This window comes from Scyliorhinus torazame, chromosome 1 (assembly GCF_047496885.1).
Source record: "Scyliorhinus torazame isolate Kashiwa2021f chromosome 1, sScyTor2.1, whole genome shotgun sequence".
NCBI classification, from domain to species: domain Eukaryota; kingdom Metazoa; phylum Chordata; class Chondrichthyes; order Carcharhiniformes; family Scyliorhinidae; genus Scyliorhinus; species Scyliorhinus torazame.
The window spans coordinates 27,102,189-27,117,715 of NC_092707.1; the positions used below are offsets into that span (position 1 = coordinate 27,102,189).

The 15,527-nt window shown below is 46.2% G+C and overlaps 2 protein-coding genes across 3 annotated transcripts in view; both read left to right on the forward strand.

Moving 5' to 3' along the window:
• The window catches only part of kctd10 (potassium channel tetramerization domain containing 10), a 37,089-nt gene extending 21,668 nt beyond the window's left edge, over nucleotides 1-15,421 (forward strand). For both annotated transcript variants that reach the window (XM_072477531.1, XM_072477573.1), the window contains exon 7: nucleotides 8,491-15,421. In XM_072477531.1, the coding sequence (XP_072333632.1) occupies nucleotides 8,491-8,709 (219 nt within the window). In that variant the 3' untranslated portion in view covers nucleotides 8,710-15,421. The remainder of the gene's footprint in view (nucleotides 1-8,490) is intronic.
• sgsm1a (small G protein signaling modulator 1a) overlaps nucleotides 1-15,527 on the forward strand; it is a 303,238-nt gene that overhangs the window by 2,059 nt on the left and 285,652 nt on the right. The window lies entirely within an intron of this gene.

Here is a 15,527-nt window from a genome sequence, read left to right on the forward strand (position 1 = left end):
CATCACCCAGTCGTGAGCCATCTATATTCCCAAATATCTGAAGCTCAACCGAGCCAGCCAAAATGGCAATTTCTCTAGACTCCCCTCCCTGTCCCTGTCCCTTCTGGCTCACCAGAAACACCTCACTGTTACCTTCCTTGAGTCTATATCCCGAAAAGGAACCAAACTTACTCAGTACCTCCATAATCCTTCCCACACTGGGGCGAGGGTCTGTTATGTACAACAGCAAGTCGTCCACGTACAGGGACACTCGGTGCTCCATATCTCCCCTCTCTATACCCTTCCACTTTGTCGATGACCTCCGTGCTATGGCCAGCGGTTCAATTGCCAACGCAAAGAGTAACAGGGAAAGTGGACACCCCTGCCTTGTTCCCTATACAGTCGAAAGTACCCCAAGCTTAATGCATCAGTACAAACACTCGTAGCCTAACCATCCCAGTATTTCATGTACTCCCAATCTACCCGGTCGAACACTTTCTCTGTGTCCACAGAAATTATTACATCCCACTCCCGACCCCGACAGCACAACGCCACCACATTCAAAAGCCTCCTTATATTGGTCGATAGTTGTCGACCCTTCACAAGCCCTGTCTGATCCTCCGCAACTACCCCCGGCAGACATTCCTCCAAGTGAGTTGCCAGCACCTTGGCCAATAACTCTGTGTTGGCATTCAATAGAGATACGGGCTTATAAGATCCTCACTCCTCTGGATCTTTTTTCAAGATTAGAGAGATGGAAGCCTTTGCCAATGTGGTCGGTAGCTCTCTCTCGGACAACGAATCATTAAACATCTCCATCAGATGTCCCAGCTCCATCGCAAATTTTAAAAATAAAACTCCACTTGGAATCCGTTCTGGCCCAGAGCCTTCCCAGACTGCATAAACCCAATCCACATTATAATTTCCTCCAGCCCTTGCACTTTCCCCTTGTCCACCACTGGGAAGTCCAAACCATCCAAGAATTGCATCATATCTGAGCCACCTCCGGGGGTTCCGACTTGTACAACCCCCGATAAAAGGTCTCAAACACCCCATTTACCCTTCCTGGATCAGAAACCCACTCTGCCCACCCGGGTCCTTAATTTGCATTATTTCCCTAGCGGCCGCCTGCCGTCTCAACTGGTGAGCTTACTGGCCTTCTCCCCATACTAGGGGCTGGTTTAGCACAGGGCTTTTAATGCAGACCAAGGCAGGCCAGCAGCACGGTTCAATTCCTGTACCAGCCTCCCCGAACAGGTGCCCGAATGTGGCGACTAGGGGCTTTTCACAGTAACTTCATTTGAAGCCTACTTGTGACAATAAGCGATTTTCATTTTCATTCTCGTACACAAAGCTGGCCAACCGCTTTCGCCATTGATACCAATTCGAATTACATCTGGAGCTTCTTCTTCATCAACAACTCCTCCTTTCGGGTAGCCAAGTACTGCTGGTCCACCACCAGAATAGCTTATACCAACCTCTGTCTCTCCTTCCAGCCTTCTGCCTAAGAACCTTAATCAAGATCAGCTCCCCCCTAATCACCGCTTTTAATGCCTCCCAGATTGTGGAAGGTGAGACCTCCTGGCTCTTATTAATCTCCACATATGTCCTGATAGCAGTGACTATCCTCTCACTTGTCCCCTTATCCGCCAACAATGCCGCATCCAACTTCCATGGACGCCGCTGGGCGCAACCCCTCTCCAAACACAAGTCCACACAGTATGAAGCGTGGTTGGATATGACAATTGCCGAGTATCCTGACACTACCACCCCAGGGAGCAATGCCTTCTGGGGCGGCCACCAGCACCCTTTTAATAAATTCCGTAACCTCCCCGTTCGGTGTGTACATGTTCACTAACACCACAAGGGGCCCCTTCTAACCTTCCACTCACCATCATGTATCTTCTCCCACTATGTTCCCCACCAAAAAGGCCACCCTCTTATTAATAAGCACCGCGGTTCCCGTCATACATGTTCTTGATATGTATGTCCCTGTCAGGCAGGGAAGAGATGGTCGAGTGAGGGAACCATGGTTGACAAGAGAGGTTGAATGTCTTGTTAAGAGAAAAAAGGTGACTTATGTAAGGCTGAAGAAACAAGGTTCAGACAGGGCATTGGAGGGATACAAGATAGCCAGGAGGGAACTGAAGAAAGGGATTAGGAGAGCTAAGAGAGGGCATGAACAATCTTTGGCGGGTAGGATCAAGGAAAACCCCAAGGCCTTTTACACATATGTGAGAAATATGAGAATGACTAGAGCGAGGGTAGGTCCGATCAAGGATAGTAGCGGGAGATTGTGTATTGAGTCTGAAGAGATAGGAGAGGTCTTGAATGAGTACTTTTCTTCTGTATTTACAAATGAGAGGGGCCATACTGTTGGAGAGGACAGTGTGAAACAGACTGGTAAGTTCGAGGAAATACTTGTTAGGAAGGAAGATGTGTTGGGCATTTTGAAAAACTTGAGGATAGACAAGTCCCCCGGGCCTGACGGGATATATCCAAGGATTCTATGGGAAGCAAGAGATGAAATTGCAGAGCCGTTGGCAATTATCTTTTCGTCCTCACTGTCAACAGGGGTGGTACCAGGGGATTGGAGAGTGGCGAATGTCGTGCCCCTGTTCAAAAAAGGAACTAGGGATAACCCTGGGAATTACAGGCCAGTTAGTCTTACTTCGGTGGTAGGCAAAGTAATGGAAAGGGTACTGAAGGATAGGATTTCTGAGCATCTGGAAAGACATTGCTTGATTCGGGATAGTCAGCACGGATTTGTGAGGGATAGGTCTTGCCCTACAAATCTTATTGAATTCTTTGAGGAGGTGACCAAGCATGTGGATGAAGGTAAAGCAGTGGATGTAGTGTACATGGATTTTAGTAAGGCATTTGATAAAGTTCCCCATGGTAGGCTTCTGCACAAAGTAAGGAGGCATGGGATAGTGGGAAATTTGGCCAGTTGGATAACGAACTGGCTAACCGATAGAAGTCAGAGAGTGGTGGTGGATGGCAAATATTCAGCCTGGATCCCCGTTACCAGTGGTGTACCGCAGGGATCAGTTCTGGGTCCTCTGCTGTTTGTGATTTTCATTAATGACTTGGATGAGGGAGTTGAAGGGTGGGTCAGTAAATTTGCAGACGATACGAAGATTGGTGGAGTTGTGGATAGTAAGGAGGGCTGTTGTCGGCTGCAAAGAGACATAGATAGGATGCAGAGCTGGGCTGAGAAGTGGCAGATGGAGTTTAACCCTGAAAAGTGTGAGGTTGTCCATTTTGGAAGGACAAATATGAATGCGGAATACAGGGTTAACGGTAGAGTTCTTGGCATTGTGGAGGAGCAGAGAGACCTTGGGGCCTATGTTCATACATCTTTGAAAGTTGCCACTCAAGTGGATAGAGCTGTGAAGAAGGCCTATGGTGTGCTCGCGTTCATTAACAGAGGGATTGAATTTAAGAGCCGTGAGGTGATGATGCAGCTGTACAAAACTTTGGTAAGGCCACATTTGGAGTACTGTGTACAGTTCTGGTCGCCTCATTTTAGGAAGGATGTGGAAGCTCTGGAAAAGGTGCAAAGAAGATTTACCAGGATGTTGCCTGGAATGGAGAGTAGGTCTTACGAGGAAAGGTTGAGGGTGCTAGGCCTTTTCTCAATAGAGCGGAGAAGGATGAGGGGCGACTTGATAGAGGTTTATAAGATGATCAGGGGAATAGATAGAGTAGACAGTCAGAGACTTTTTCCCCAGGTGGAACACACCATTACAAGGGGACATAAATTTAAGGTGAAAGGTGGAAGATATAGGAGGGATATCAGAGGTAGGTTCTTTACCCAGAGAGTAGTGGGGGCATGGAATGCACTGCCTGTGGAAGTAGTTGAGTCGGAAACATTAGGGACCTTCAAGCAGCTGTTGGATAGGTACATGGATTACGGGAAAATGATATAGTGTAGATTTATTTGTTCTTAAGGGCAGCACGGTAGCATTGTGGATAGCACAATTGCTTCACAGATCCATGGTCCCAGGTTCGATTCCGGCTTGGGTCATTGTCTGTGCGGAGTCTGCACGTCCTCCCCGTGTCTGCGTGGGTTTCCTCCGGGTGCTCCGGTTTCCTCCCACAGTCCAAAGATGTGCCGGTTAGGTGAATTGGCCAATGATAAATTGCCCTTAATGTCCAAATTGCCCTTGGTGTTGGGTGGAGGTGTTGAGTTTGGGTAGGGTGCTCTTTCCAAGAGCTGGTGCAGACTCAAAGGGCCGAATGGCCTCCTTCTGCACTGTAAATTCAATGATAATCTATGATTAATCTAGGACAAAGGTTCGGCACAACATCGTGGGCCGAAGGGCCTGTTCTGTGCTGTATTTTCTATGTTCAATGTCTTCGCGTCAAAACTAGAATGGAACACTGGTCCCACCCACCCTTTCCTAGACCTCATTTGATCCCTAATCCTCAAGTGGGTCTCCTGTAAGAAAACCACATCCGCCTTCAAGCTCTTTAAATGGGAGAACACCCGGGGTGGCATGCTGGTTAGCACTGCTGCTTCCCGGCGCCGAGGACCCGGGTTCGATCCCGGGTCACTGTCCATGTGAAATTTGCGCATTCTTCCCATGTCTGCGTGGTCTCTCCCCCGCAACCTAAAAAAGATGTGCAGGGTAGGTGAATTGGTCACACTAAATTGCCCCTTAATTGGGAAAAAAAAGAATTGCATACTCTTAAATTTAAAAATGGGCGAAACCCAAGATTTTTTAATCGGTCCATTTAATCCCATCACGTTCCATGTTACCAGTTTGGTCTGAGACCTTACGCACCCCTCCCCACCTGATCAGCCATATCCTAGTCGCAAGGGAATCCAACAGGGCCCTGCTTCACCCAGAGTCCAGGCCCACCCAGGATGACTGGCACCTCCCTCCACCCGGTAGCTCAACAAAGAGACCTCCTTTGAGTAGTGTCGTGGGATCATTTTTGTGCACCCCCCCCCCCCCCCCCCCCCCCCCCGCCCAACCCCTCCCGGAGAGGAATTGACTCCAAGTTACTGCTGACTAACGCTGGCATCAGATAACAATGTTTCTCGGTGGTATTAGTCCAAAAAATAATATTTTGCCACAAGTTCTTACTTCAGTTCTTTTGGCAAAGAGAGAGAGACCAGCTTTTTGTTTTACGAAGCAAGATATTAAGTATAATCTGAATGACTGTAGATATTTTGATTCAAGTGATATGGAGAATTATGGTGCGTTTACAAGGGAAGTGGGCTCATTTAAAAGACCTGGGATCACAAAGTGCGGTTGCAAAGTGAGAGTAGGTTGATCTGAACACTCAGATTCCATCATATTTTGCAATTACTCTGGAGTATCGATGCCTCCTAACAGCAACTGAACTGAAGGATTTTTGATTGTGGTGCAAGCCTGTGTTTAACTCATCAGTAGAAAAATAACATGACTCCTGTATATTGCTCATGGCTGCTCCTGTTAGAAATGTCTAAACTCTGCCCTACACACACTGCAATTCATTCTGGAATCCTGCGCATCCATTTTCTCAGCACATGCTTCCGGTACCTAACACACCTTCAAAATTTTTTTTTTAAATTTAGAGTTTCCAATTAAGGGGCAATTTAGTGTGGCCAATCCACCTAGCCTGCACATCTTTGGGTTGTAGGGGTGAGACCCAAGCAAATACTGGGAGAGTGATCCAGGGCCAGGATCGAACCTGGGTCCTCCGCGCAATGAGACAACAGTGCGGACCATTGCGCCACCGTGCCCCCCCCCCCCCCGTACCTAACACATTTAACCTATAACCTGTGAAGTACCATGTTCTTGTATCCAGTGAGGCCCTACTCCAGCCTACCTCTGTGATCTTCTCTGAACTTGAAAGTTCCACTCTTTCTGCTCTGGTCTGCTGCACCTCCCTCTTCAGCACTGTCACTGCCAGAGCCTTCAGTCCCCTGTATCTGCACTCTGATACACCCTTGTAAACTCTTTGTTTTGGTACATGTTTTCCCACCATTATAAAACCAGTAAACTCCCCAAGGACTCTCCCTCCTGCTGAGTGTCCAGTATGTCCCAGTGCAAAATTTTGCAATATTCTGACATGAAAGCACTATTAATGTAACTCGTTTCTCCTTCCTCCCTTGTCCCTCCCCAACCCCACCAACCTTCAATTGGCAGCACGGTAGCATTGTGGATAGCACAATTGCTTCACAGCTCCAGGGTCCCAGGTTCGATTCCGGCTTGGGTCACTGTCTGTGCGGAGTCTGCACATCCTCCCCATGTGTGCGTGGGTTTCCTCCGGGTGCTCCGGTTTCCTCCCACAGTCCAAAGATGTGCAGGTTAGGTGGATTGGCCATGCTAAATTGCCCATAGTGTCCAAAATTGCCCTTAGTGTTGGGTGGGGTTACTGGGTTATGGGGATAGGGTGGAGGTGTTGACCTTGGGTAGAGTGCTCTTTCCAAGAACCGGTGCAGACTTGATGGGCCGAATGGCCTCCTTCTGCACTGTAAATTCTATGATAATCTATGAATTCTGGTTGGCTTGCACCATAATCGAAATAGTTTCATAATCGTGCTCCTTGGCTTCTGTATAAGCAGTTGTGATATCTAACTGCTGAAACATAGATTACAAGAGCCTTACTACAGCCTCCGATGTGGGGGAGCAACTGGTGTGCAATTGGCTGAACCACGTTGGAAATTTGGTGTGAATCCCTGTCCAGGTGGAAGAGATATGTAAGAAAATGTGACGTTATTCACTGAGGCAGGAAGAATGAAGGAGCTGAATGTTATTTAAATGGAGAAAGACTGCAGAAAACTGCAGCACAGAGGGATTTGAGGGTGCATAAATCACAAAAAGCAAGCTTGCAAATTCAGCAGGTAATTGGGAAAGGCAAATGGAGTGTTTGCCTTTATTTCAAAGGGAATGGAGTATAAAAGTCGGGAAGTCCTGCTAAAACTATACAAGGCACTAGTTAAGCCAGACCTGGAATACTGTGAACAGTTTTGGTCCCCTTATCTAAGGAAAGAAGTATTGGCGTTTGAGGGAGTGCAGAGAAGGGTCACTAGGTTGATCCTGGGTATGGAGGGATTTTCTTCTGAGGAGAAGTTGAGTAGATTGGGCCTGTACCTATTGGACTTTAGAAGAATGAGAGGTGACCTTATTGAGACATAGAGGATTCTCGGGGATTGACAAAATAGATGCTGAGAGGTTGTTTCCTCTTGTGGAGGGAATTTCCTCTTGTCTAGGACCAGAAAACATAATCAAAGAGTAAGGGGTCGTCCATTTAAGACTGAGATAAGGAGGAATTGCTTCTCGGGGTAGTGACTCTGTGGAGTTCTTTACTGCAGTAAGGGAATCAAGGGTTATGGCGATAAGGCGGGAAAGCAGAGTTGAGGATTATCACATCAGATCAATCATGATCTCATTGAATGACGGAGCAGACCCAATGGGCCGAATGGCCTCCTCATGGTTCTATGTCTTATGGCTATGGTCTGTTACGGCGCAGTAGCCTCTTTTGAACTTCTAATTTATTGTGCTACCTCGTATGTTAAATTGCACTAATTCATTATTAAAGCCCTGTAGCCTGAAACTTTATTGGAAAACTTTTTTGGCTGGTGACCAGTGCTTGTATAATCGATACAGTTTAAATTGTGTTCTGTAAAATCCTGTTCAACACGACAGCATGCCACATTAATCAGTGGCCTACTCACTTGAGTGAGAGATCCAGGCAGCTCGAGGACTGGAGAAGGTGGTAAAATTATTTAAAATCAACAATCTGCTTTTGACTACATTCTCGCATTGCGCCAGAAGCTCGGATTATTTACTGTAGGTGGACTGTAGCAAAGGCATTTAAAGTGATGTAACCAGAAAGTGTTGGAACTGCGCGCGGCAAGTCAATTCGTATCTGAGGTGGCCCCATCCAGACATCAAGTTGTCTTCCTGTTTGATTCCATGTCGCCCATTTTCTGTTTTATCCCATGTTTACAGTGTTTGTCCTTTTCAGTTAAGTACAGGTGAGATGTTAAGCCGTCTTTCCTGTCGGGTGGGCAGAATAGATCCCACGCCTGTACTCGAGGAAGAGCAAAGAAATTCTCTTTGGTGTCCTGCCAACATTTAGCTCTCGCCCAACATCACAAACAGATTAACTGGTCGTTATCTTATTGATGTTTGTTGGACCTTATCATGAGAAAATCGGCGTTTGCTACATTACAGCAATGAGTACATTTCAGAAGTTCTCCGTTTACGGTTAAGTACTTGATGAGACCCAGAGGTCATAAAAAGTGCTGTAGAAATAAAGGTCTTTCTATTTTTACTGATTTAAGGCCCCGGTTTTCAGGCCCCACCTCTGTGCTGCTTATGGGCTGACCAATAGAAGATTCTGACCAAGCTGGTAACTCCCCTGGTTAGCAAAGCTGTGCAAGCTCATTGCCGTGTGAGAGAAGTGAGTTGCGACACTGCCGTCAGATTTGCCATCAGTCTGTTTGAATTGACAAAGTTTGATGTGCGGCATTGTGAGATGTGGATTGACCACCTGTCACTCCTGCAGGTTGAATTCCCTGAAGCCCGAATCTACGAAGAGACGCTGAATATTTTATTGTACGAGACCCAGGACGGGCGCGGACCGGACAACGCTCTGCTTGAGGCGACTGGCGGAGCGGCGGGTCGGTCTCACCACCTCGAGGAGGAGGAGGAACGGGAGAGGATTGAGCGGGTTCGGAGAATTCACATCAAACGCCCAGATGACCGATCGCACCTCCATCAGTGAGACGCCTCAGCTTCTGTTTGGCTGAGTCTCGGCTTGGTCCAACTTCTAATCCTTTAGAAAGAGATAGAATATTAACACACAATGGGATCCCTGCAGGGTATGATAGTGAAGGGTTAAAGTCAGTCGATAACACTCAGCCCGACTGAGGAACACCTAATGATATTCAGTATGTGGAATGCCAAACTATGGACATATTCCTATACACAGCAAACTCTAGTTTAGGTATTGCAATCACACGGTTAAATTCTAGCCTTAAAAGCTGCCCTAATTATTGGTGAAGAGGCAATAATGCTTTTTTCTCTTTTTAAATTGTACAGGATATGTTTGATTATTACTTTTCACAGAAAATGTAATTGCACAGCTAAGTTATTTTCATTGTTTCAATCTTGTCAGATCCAACACGTTGATCAGAAATCCCTAAAATGGTGGAGATGCACAGCACGGTTCACCCTACATGTTCTCGCTTGGCACCTTCAGGCGAAACAGTGGCCTGATCCCTTCTCTTCCAAACAATGTTAACCCTGCTGTGTGTTTACCAGCACTTTGTCACTGCAATTTCTGCCTGGGCTAATTGGTGTTGCCAAGTCGCAGATATAGCTGAACAAAATTTCACTTCCGTCCTATCAAATTATATTCCTGGTTTATTTTTTCCATGGTGGAGTAGACATGGCTGTTTTTTGTTTTAGACACTCGCTCCCTGATTCACCCAAACAACGAGGAGGCCCTGGTTGCGGTTCTTGCATTCCACTGCGATCCTGGTGGCCTGTAACTCATTGCTTTTCACACTAAGATTTACAGTATGTTGTGATTTGTTTCCCCGGTCCTTCCCTACACATCAGAAAAAGGCCTTTTCTTCTTATTCCCAAAGCCCAGTCATGATAGGCTCGTAGGTCTCAACTCCCTTCCTCATGTTTATCTCCGGCCTGTTCCACTTTCTACTTTTCACTCTGCAGCCATTTAATCTGACACATGAGCTGCCACTTGGTAGCAAATGGTAAGAGGTTTATGGACATCTGTTCCAACAATGGACGATGGCAGGGGTGACTGTGTTGTCACATGCGCTGTGTCATATTGCTCACAGAAATGCACTTATGTTGCCCAATAGATTTTTCGTGGATCCCTTTAGATTTATCTCCAGACTAGACACGCTTAACCATGATTTACATGAACTGACGTGATCAGGGACAGAATGTGATTGCAGCATTCCTGACTTCAAATGTGTGTCGGACCTTTTGCCAAACTGGAGAGGATTCCTGTTCCTGATCGAAGTAGGTACCAGAAAGGTGTTACTTCTGTGGCCTGAAGTTTGATTGTGGTTTATGATGTTGGCACTTACATTTAAGCATCCAATTCCTTATTGCTCCCCATCCCCCACTGCAGCCACTACATCCCCCCCCCCCCCCCCCCCCCAACCTAAATGTCAGAGATAAGGATTGTATATTACAAATAGGACCTTGTTATTTTACCTGTTTAAAAAATAACAGTCTTTGTTTTTCATTTGGTGTATATCCTGCCGGTGCTGGATGGCAGTGCCGGTGCTGGATGGCAGTGCCGGTGCTGGATGGCAGTGCCGGTGCTGGATGGCAGTGCCGGTGCTGGATGGCAGTGCTGGGTGGCGGTGCCGGTGCTGGGTGGCGGTGCCGGTGCTGGGTGGCGGTGCCGGATGGCGGGGGCCGGTGCCAGATGGCGGGGGCCGGTGCCGGATGGAGGGCGGCGGTGCCGGACAGCGGGGGCCGGTGCCGGATGGATGGAGGGCGGCGGTGCCGGATGGAGGGCGGCGGTGCCGGATGGAGGGCGGCGGTGCCAGACGGGCAATGCCAGTGCCGGACGTGATGTTTCTACCCATTGCTGGAGATTGTCCATTGAAAACCTGAGGTAATTCACTCTGGAGGCAACTAATAAGATGGCAGCCATTACTGAGAGAAACATATTGAAGTGTAAGAGTTCCTTTCTTTGTCTTGAATCCAAACTGCATTGCTATTCAGTCCACTGAGCATTTCGGAGTTAGCATTTTGTTTTTCTGTCACTTCTGGTCATGTGCAATAATGTTAAGTCCAACAAGTGCAGTCCTGTCACACTGATTTTAAAGCACCAAGGAAATTTATAGTATGTTCATTGTGAACTTGTTGAGGGGGAGGAAATCACCCAAGAGATCCAATTAGATTACAGATTCCCAAACTTGGGTTCTGTTGGAAAGAGTGAGCCACGTACAGTGGAGTGGAGCACTGGTGATTGCAAGTCGCCCAAAGTGGTGGGACTAATTGAAAATCTTGAATCCAGACCATCACATCAGCAATACAATAAAAGCCAGGTGCTGGGAATCCTAAATCAAAACAGAAAGTGCTGCAAACACTCAGCAGCACCTGTGGGGAGAGAAGCCGAGTTGACGCTTCCAGCCGAATATGCTCTTCAGAATTCACACAAGTGTCGTCCATATCGAAGGGCTCAGTAAACCTAATACCAGTGCGGAAATGTGTGTGGAACGGTAGGAATCTTTCAGGGCATCGAAAGAAAACATCGGCCTTTGATGCAGAGCAGGTTCGTTGCACCAACCTGTTGAATCTACCTGAACAATCAACTGACCTCAATTTTGACTGAACTATTTGCTTAACTTCACATTGTGAGGAGATAATGGAAGCAAAACTGATATGAAAGAGAGCTTACCTGTAGTTAGTTACAAAGCGCTAATGGCCTGTATTATTAATCAGTAATGTATGGTTATATATGCTTTGAACTAATTAATGAAAACAGTTAGTTACCCTGGTGCTAATTGTCTGCTGATCCATTGAATCAGTATTTTGACATCAAATGACATTTAACCCGTAGAATAGAGACTCCTGCCTGTTTGGGGAGATCAGGGATTTTTACTACTACTAGAATATCTAGTGAAGTAACGCTGATAAACTGCAGCCACCCAATAATTAGGTCCGATGCTTTACTATTACTCAAATGTCAGAATTTTCCCTTATTCTGGGATTGTTCTTGGCCAAAATAGCAACTCTTTTGGCAACAAGCACTGAAAATGCATCAAGTGTGGATACTGACGTGGAAATGAATGAATTGGGGCAGTCTGCCGGTGATCGGAAAAATGTTCCGATTGCCGAGTCCCTGTGCAAAGACTTTCTTAGCTAGTGAATTTTGGATCAATCCCATGTCTTTCCAGTTCCTACAGACTGAACCTACCCCATCTTTACGTATTTAAAAATTGAAAGTGACACCCATGTATCTGCTTAATTGTGACTTACGCGCTGAAGGGAAAACATACCTCATGCCTTACTCCTATCCGATCAGTTTCCTAAATGCTTTCTGGTGACTTGCATAGATTTCTGGCTGCCAGTAGTTTTAAGATTTGATGGATTTAAAAAGCACCTCCGAAGTGTTAACTTGGCTTCGGTGGGGAATACCTCGGGGACAGAAGTTGTGAATTTGAACACCTCCAGGTTATTTCTTCAGAGTTGGTCCGAGGAGTTGCTACGTTGTCGGCTTGTTCAGGGCGACGTTAAAAGCTGGAATGGGATGAGAGGTTTGGTATCGTGGAGAAATAAAATCACACGAGCTGAAGTCTGTCTGAAGGTGAATTGCAAACTCTGCATCTTGCCTTTTATCTGAATCTTACTGCAGTCAAAATGTATGGCAGCCAGTACAGAATAGAATACAGCGTATTGCAAAAAGAAATTTAATTGCTCATTATTAAAAGATGATGCGGAATGGAGAGATTTTTTTTTCCCCCTTTGCCAGATTCCCAATAATAATTTATTATTCAAATGATGTCTCCATGGGGGAATGTATGGATTTCCAGTGCTTCGACACTTCAATCCTTAGTTTGTTTGATTAGATGAGGTGCTCCAAAAGGAACTATTTGGGCAATTCAAAAAAACTGAGGCGGGGGTGGGTGGGTAGAGAGAGAGAGAGAGAGAGAGAGCGCCTCCACTGATCTTGCACTGAAACGGTTTAAATATGTTTATGAGTCTTGAATCCAGCCACTCTCTTCCCCCTCGAACGAAATTACACAAAACATTTAGAAACAAGTTCAAATTGCACCCCAAGAACTTGGCTGAAGGCCTTATTTAATGTTACTCAGGTGGGACCGTCACAGTCAGCATGTATCCATGTATATGTCTTCACCTCTAGGAGTTCAGACGTACTGAATGAAACCTATTGAAGTTTATTTTGATTTCCTGTGTGCTTAAACTTTTAGTTTTATTGGGCTGTCAGTGGAACGTTCTAAAATATATCCATAATGGTTAATTTTGATATCAATAATCAGCCGCTACAACCTTAAACTCCATCTGATTTATTCTGGTGCAGGTTTTACTTCAGAGCTGACAGCCAGCACAGGTCCCGTTGACTCACAGTTTGAGCATTACTGTGAAGCTCGTATATAACGTGTGATTAACGGCTATTTTTGTTTTGCAAAGACTATGCGTTAAGAGGAACCAGTATTATCAGCCACGGGGGTTATTGAAATTGGTAGTTAATTGATGGGTCTCAAATTTTGGTCTCAACCACTTAGTATAAGGCTGAATACACAAAGTGCAAGTAACAAAAGAAATATATAGTCTCAACCACATAGAAATTTGATTAGATAAAATTGGCACACAAATATCAAAAATGAACAAAAAAAGATTTGTCAGTCGATATAACTCAAAATGAATGACTCAAATGACTCGGTTGTTTAATTGCTCGACTTTAATAGCACCAGAAACTAAGAGTAATAGTAATAAGTGTCATCCATTGGGGTTTTTCGACTTTGGAACAACCCTATTGCCTCAGTTTGAGGTCTATAAACTAACCATCAAAAAGGAGCACAAAAAACAATTGGTGAACGTTACATTGATCAGCAACCTTTGTCCACGATGCAGTACCACACATGACTCTTGTCCTTTACCTGATCTCTGTATCCTCTTTTTCTAAAAAGCACCCAAAAGATGGTTGGAAAAGTTCTTACCTTCTGCAGCTGTTGCTAAGATTAAATGTTTTACTTCTCTTTCCCCAGGTCTTGTATCTTCCAGCCCCACCTTATTAGACACAACCTGAATTGTGTGAGACTCTACTCAGGTTCCAGGGTTATCAGTTTGACTTATTTCCACATGCCAAAACACCAGGTCTTACCAAACACAGGGCGAGATTTTCCACTCCCGCGCCGGTTGGGAGAATTGCCTGGGCCGCCAAAATTTCCCGGGACGCCGGTCCGACGCCCTCCCGCGATTCTCCCAAGTGGCGGGAACGGCCCGGTCGAGTTCCGCAGGCCGGAGAATCGCCGGAGACCCCCAAAACGGCGATTCTCCGGCACCCCCGCTATTCTCAGGCCCGGATTGGCCAAGCGGCCAGGCCAAAATGGCGGGTTCCCCCCCGGCGCCGTCCACACCTGGTTGCTGCCACCGTGAACGGTGCGTGAATGCTGGGGGGGGGGGGGATCCTGCACCGGGGGGGTACCTCAAATGTGGGGTGGCCCGCGATCGGTGTCCACCGATCGTTGGGCCATCCTCTCTGAAGGAGGACCTCCTTCCTTCTGCGGCCCCGCAAGATCCGTCCCCCATCTTCTTGCGGGGCGGACTTAGAGAGGACGGCATGCACGGGTTGGCGCCGGCCAATGCGCGGATGACGCCTGTTATGCGCGCCGGCCGCGTCATCTATGCGACGCCGCCTTTACGCGGGCGACAAGGCCTGGCGCGTGTAGATGACGCAGCCCCGATCCTAGCCCATTGTCAGGGCCTGAATTGGTCGGGATCGGGGCCGTTTCGCTCTGTCGTGAACCTCGACGGCGCGGCCACTTCGGCGCGGGAGTGGAGAATCCCGCCCACAGTCTTTTGAATGGTTTTCTAGTCATTCAAACACAATGTGTCATTTCGATGAAAGAGTAACCATGATTTTACTACGCCAGGGTCAAATTTGACAACAATGCTTATTCAAAGCTCCTGATTACGAGTCATACTTGCCTGGCACTCAGTGTAATGGGTTTGGGCAGATCCAAGGGGACAAGGCACCACCGTGTAGAAGTGTCGTTAATTGACATTTGTGCTCCAAGATCACTGAGCAATGAAAGTGGATAGCCGATGGGTGCACACTCATGCAGAAGGCAGTACTCTCCTGAGGTCCGTCACTGTTGAACTGAGAGAGCTTCACTCTACACCGCACTGCTAAATAGTGGATGGTTCCTCTGAACTTAAGTCATAATACAAGTTGTTGGGCTACATGGAGTTCTGCTCTAGATCTCACCATGGTTTACCTAATCTCGGGCGGCTTGGTGGTTCCCTGAAATGGAGTATGTTCATCCCCAAATACTAATGTCCTTCACCGTAACTCCAAAAATGTTTTGAAAATCTGTAATTCTTGAGCACAAGTGATTTCAAACCAGTACTACTGCAATCTATTCACAGAATTGCACCTCAGTCTCACGAGCACAGCTATCTGTAAGCAACTTTAGATCAATTTTTGATTATGTTCAATCAGATGTCTGTTTTTCCTTGATTTTTTTAAAATTAAGACATATTGGAGCACTGGTTTAATTTGATCTGTGTTCAAATATTTGAACTGCCTTTGATTGAATGTCATGGAAGCATGTACTATGTTGTATTCCGTTTTTATTTTTATAATAATCTCAGTACATTGTTGAAAAAAGTCTGTATTTTGTACAGTTGTGAAACTCTGCCACTTTATTTAGCTAAATAAAAGGTAAATAAAGCTTGAACTATATTTATAAAAATCTAAACTTGCCTGTCTACATATGAGGATATGTGCATTTTCTGCTTACCCTGGCTTCCTCATTTGATACTTTCTCTTCTATGTAATGATATCATTTCCCAATCAGTTAAAAT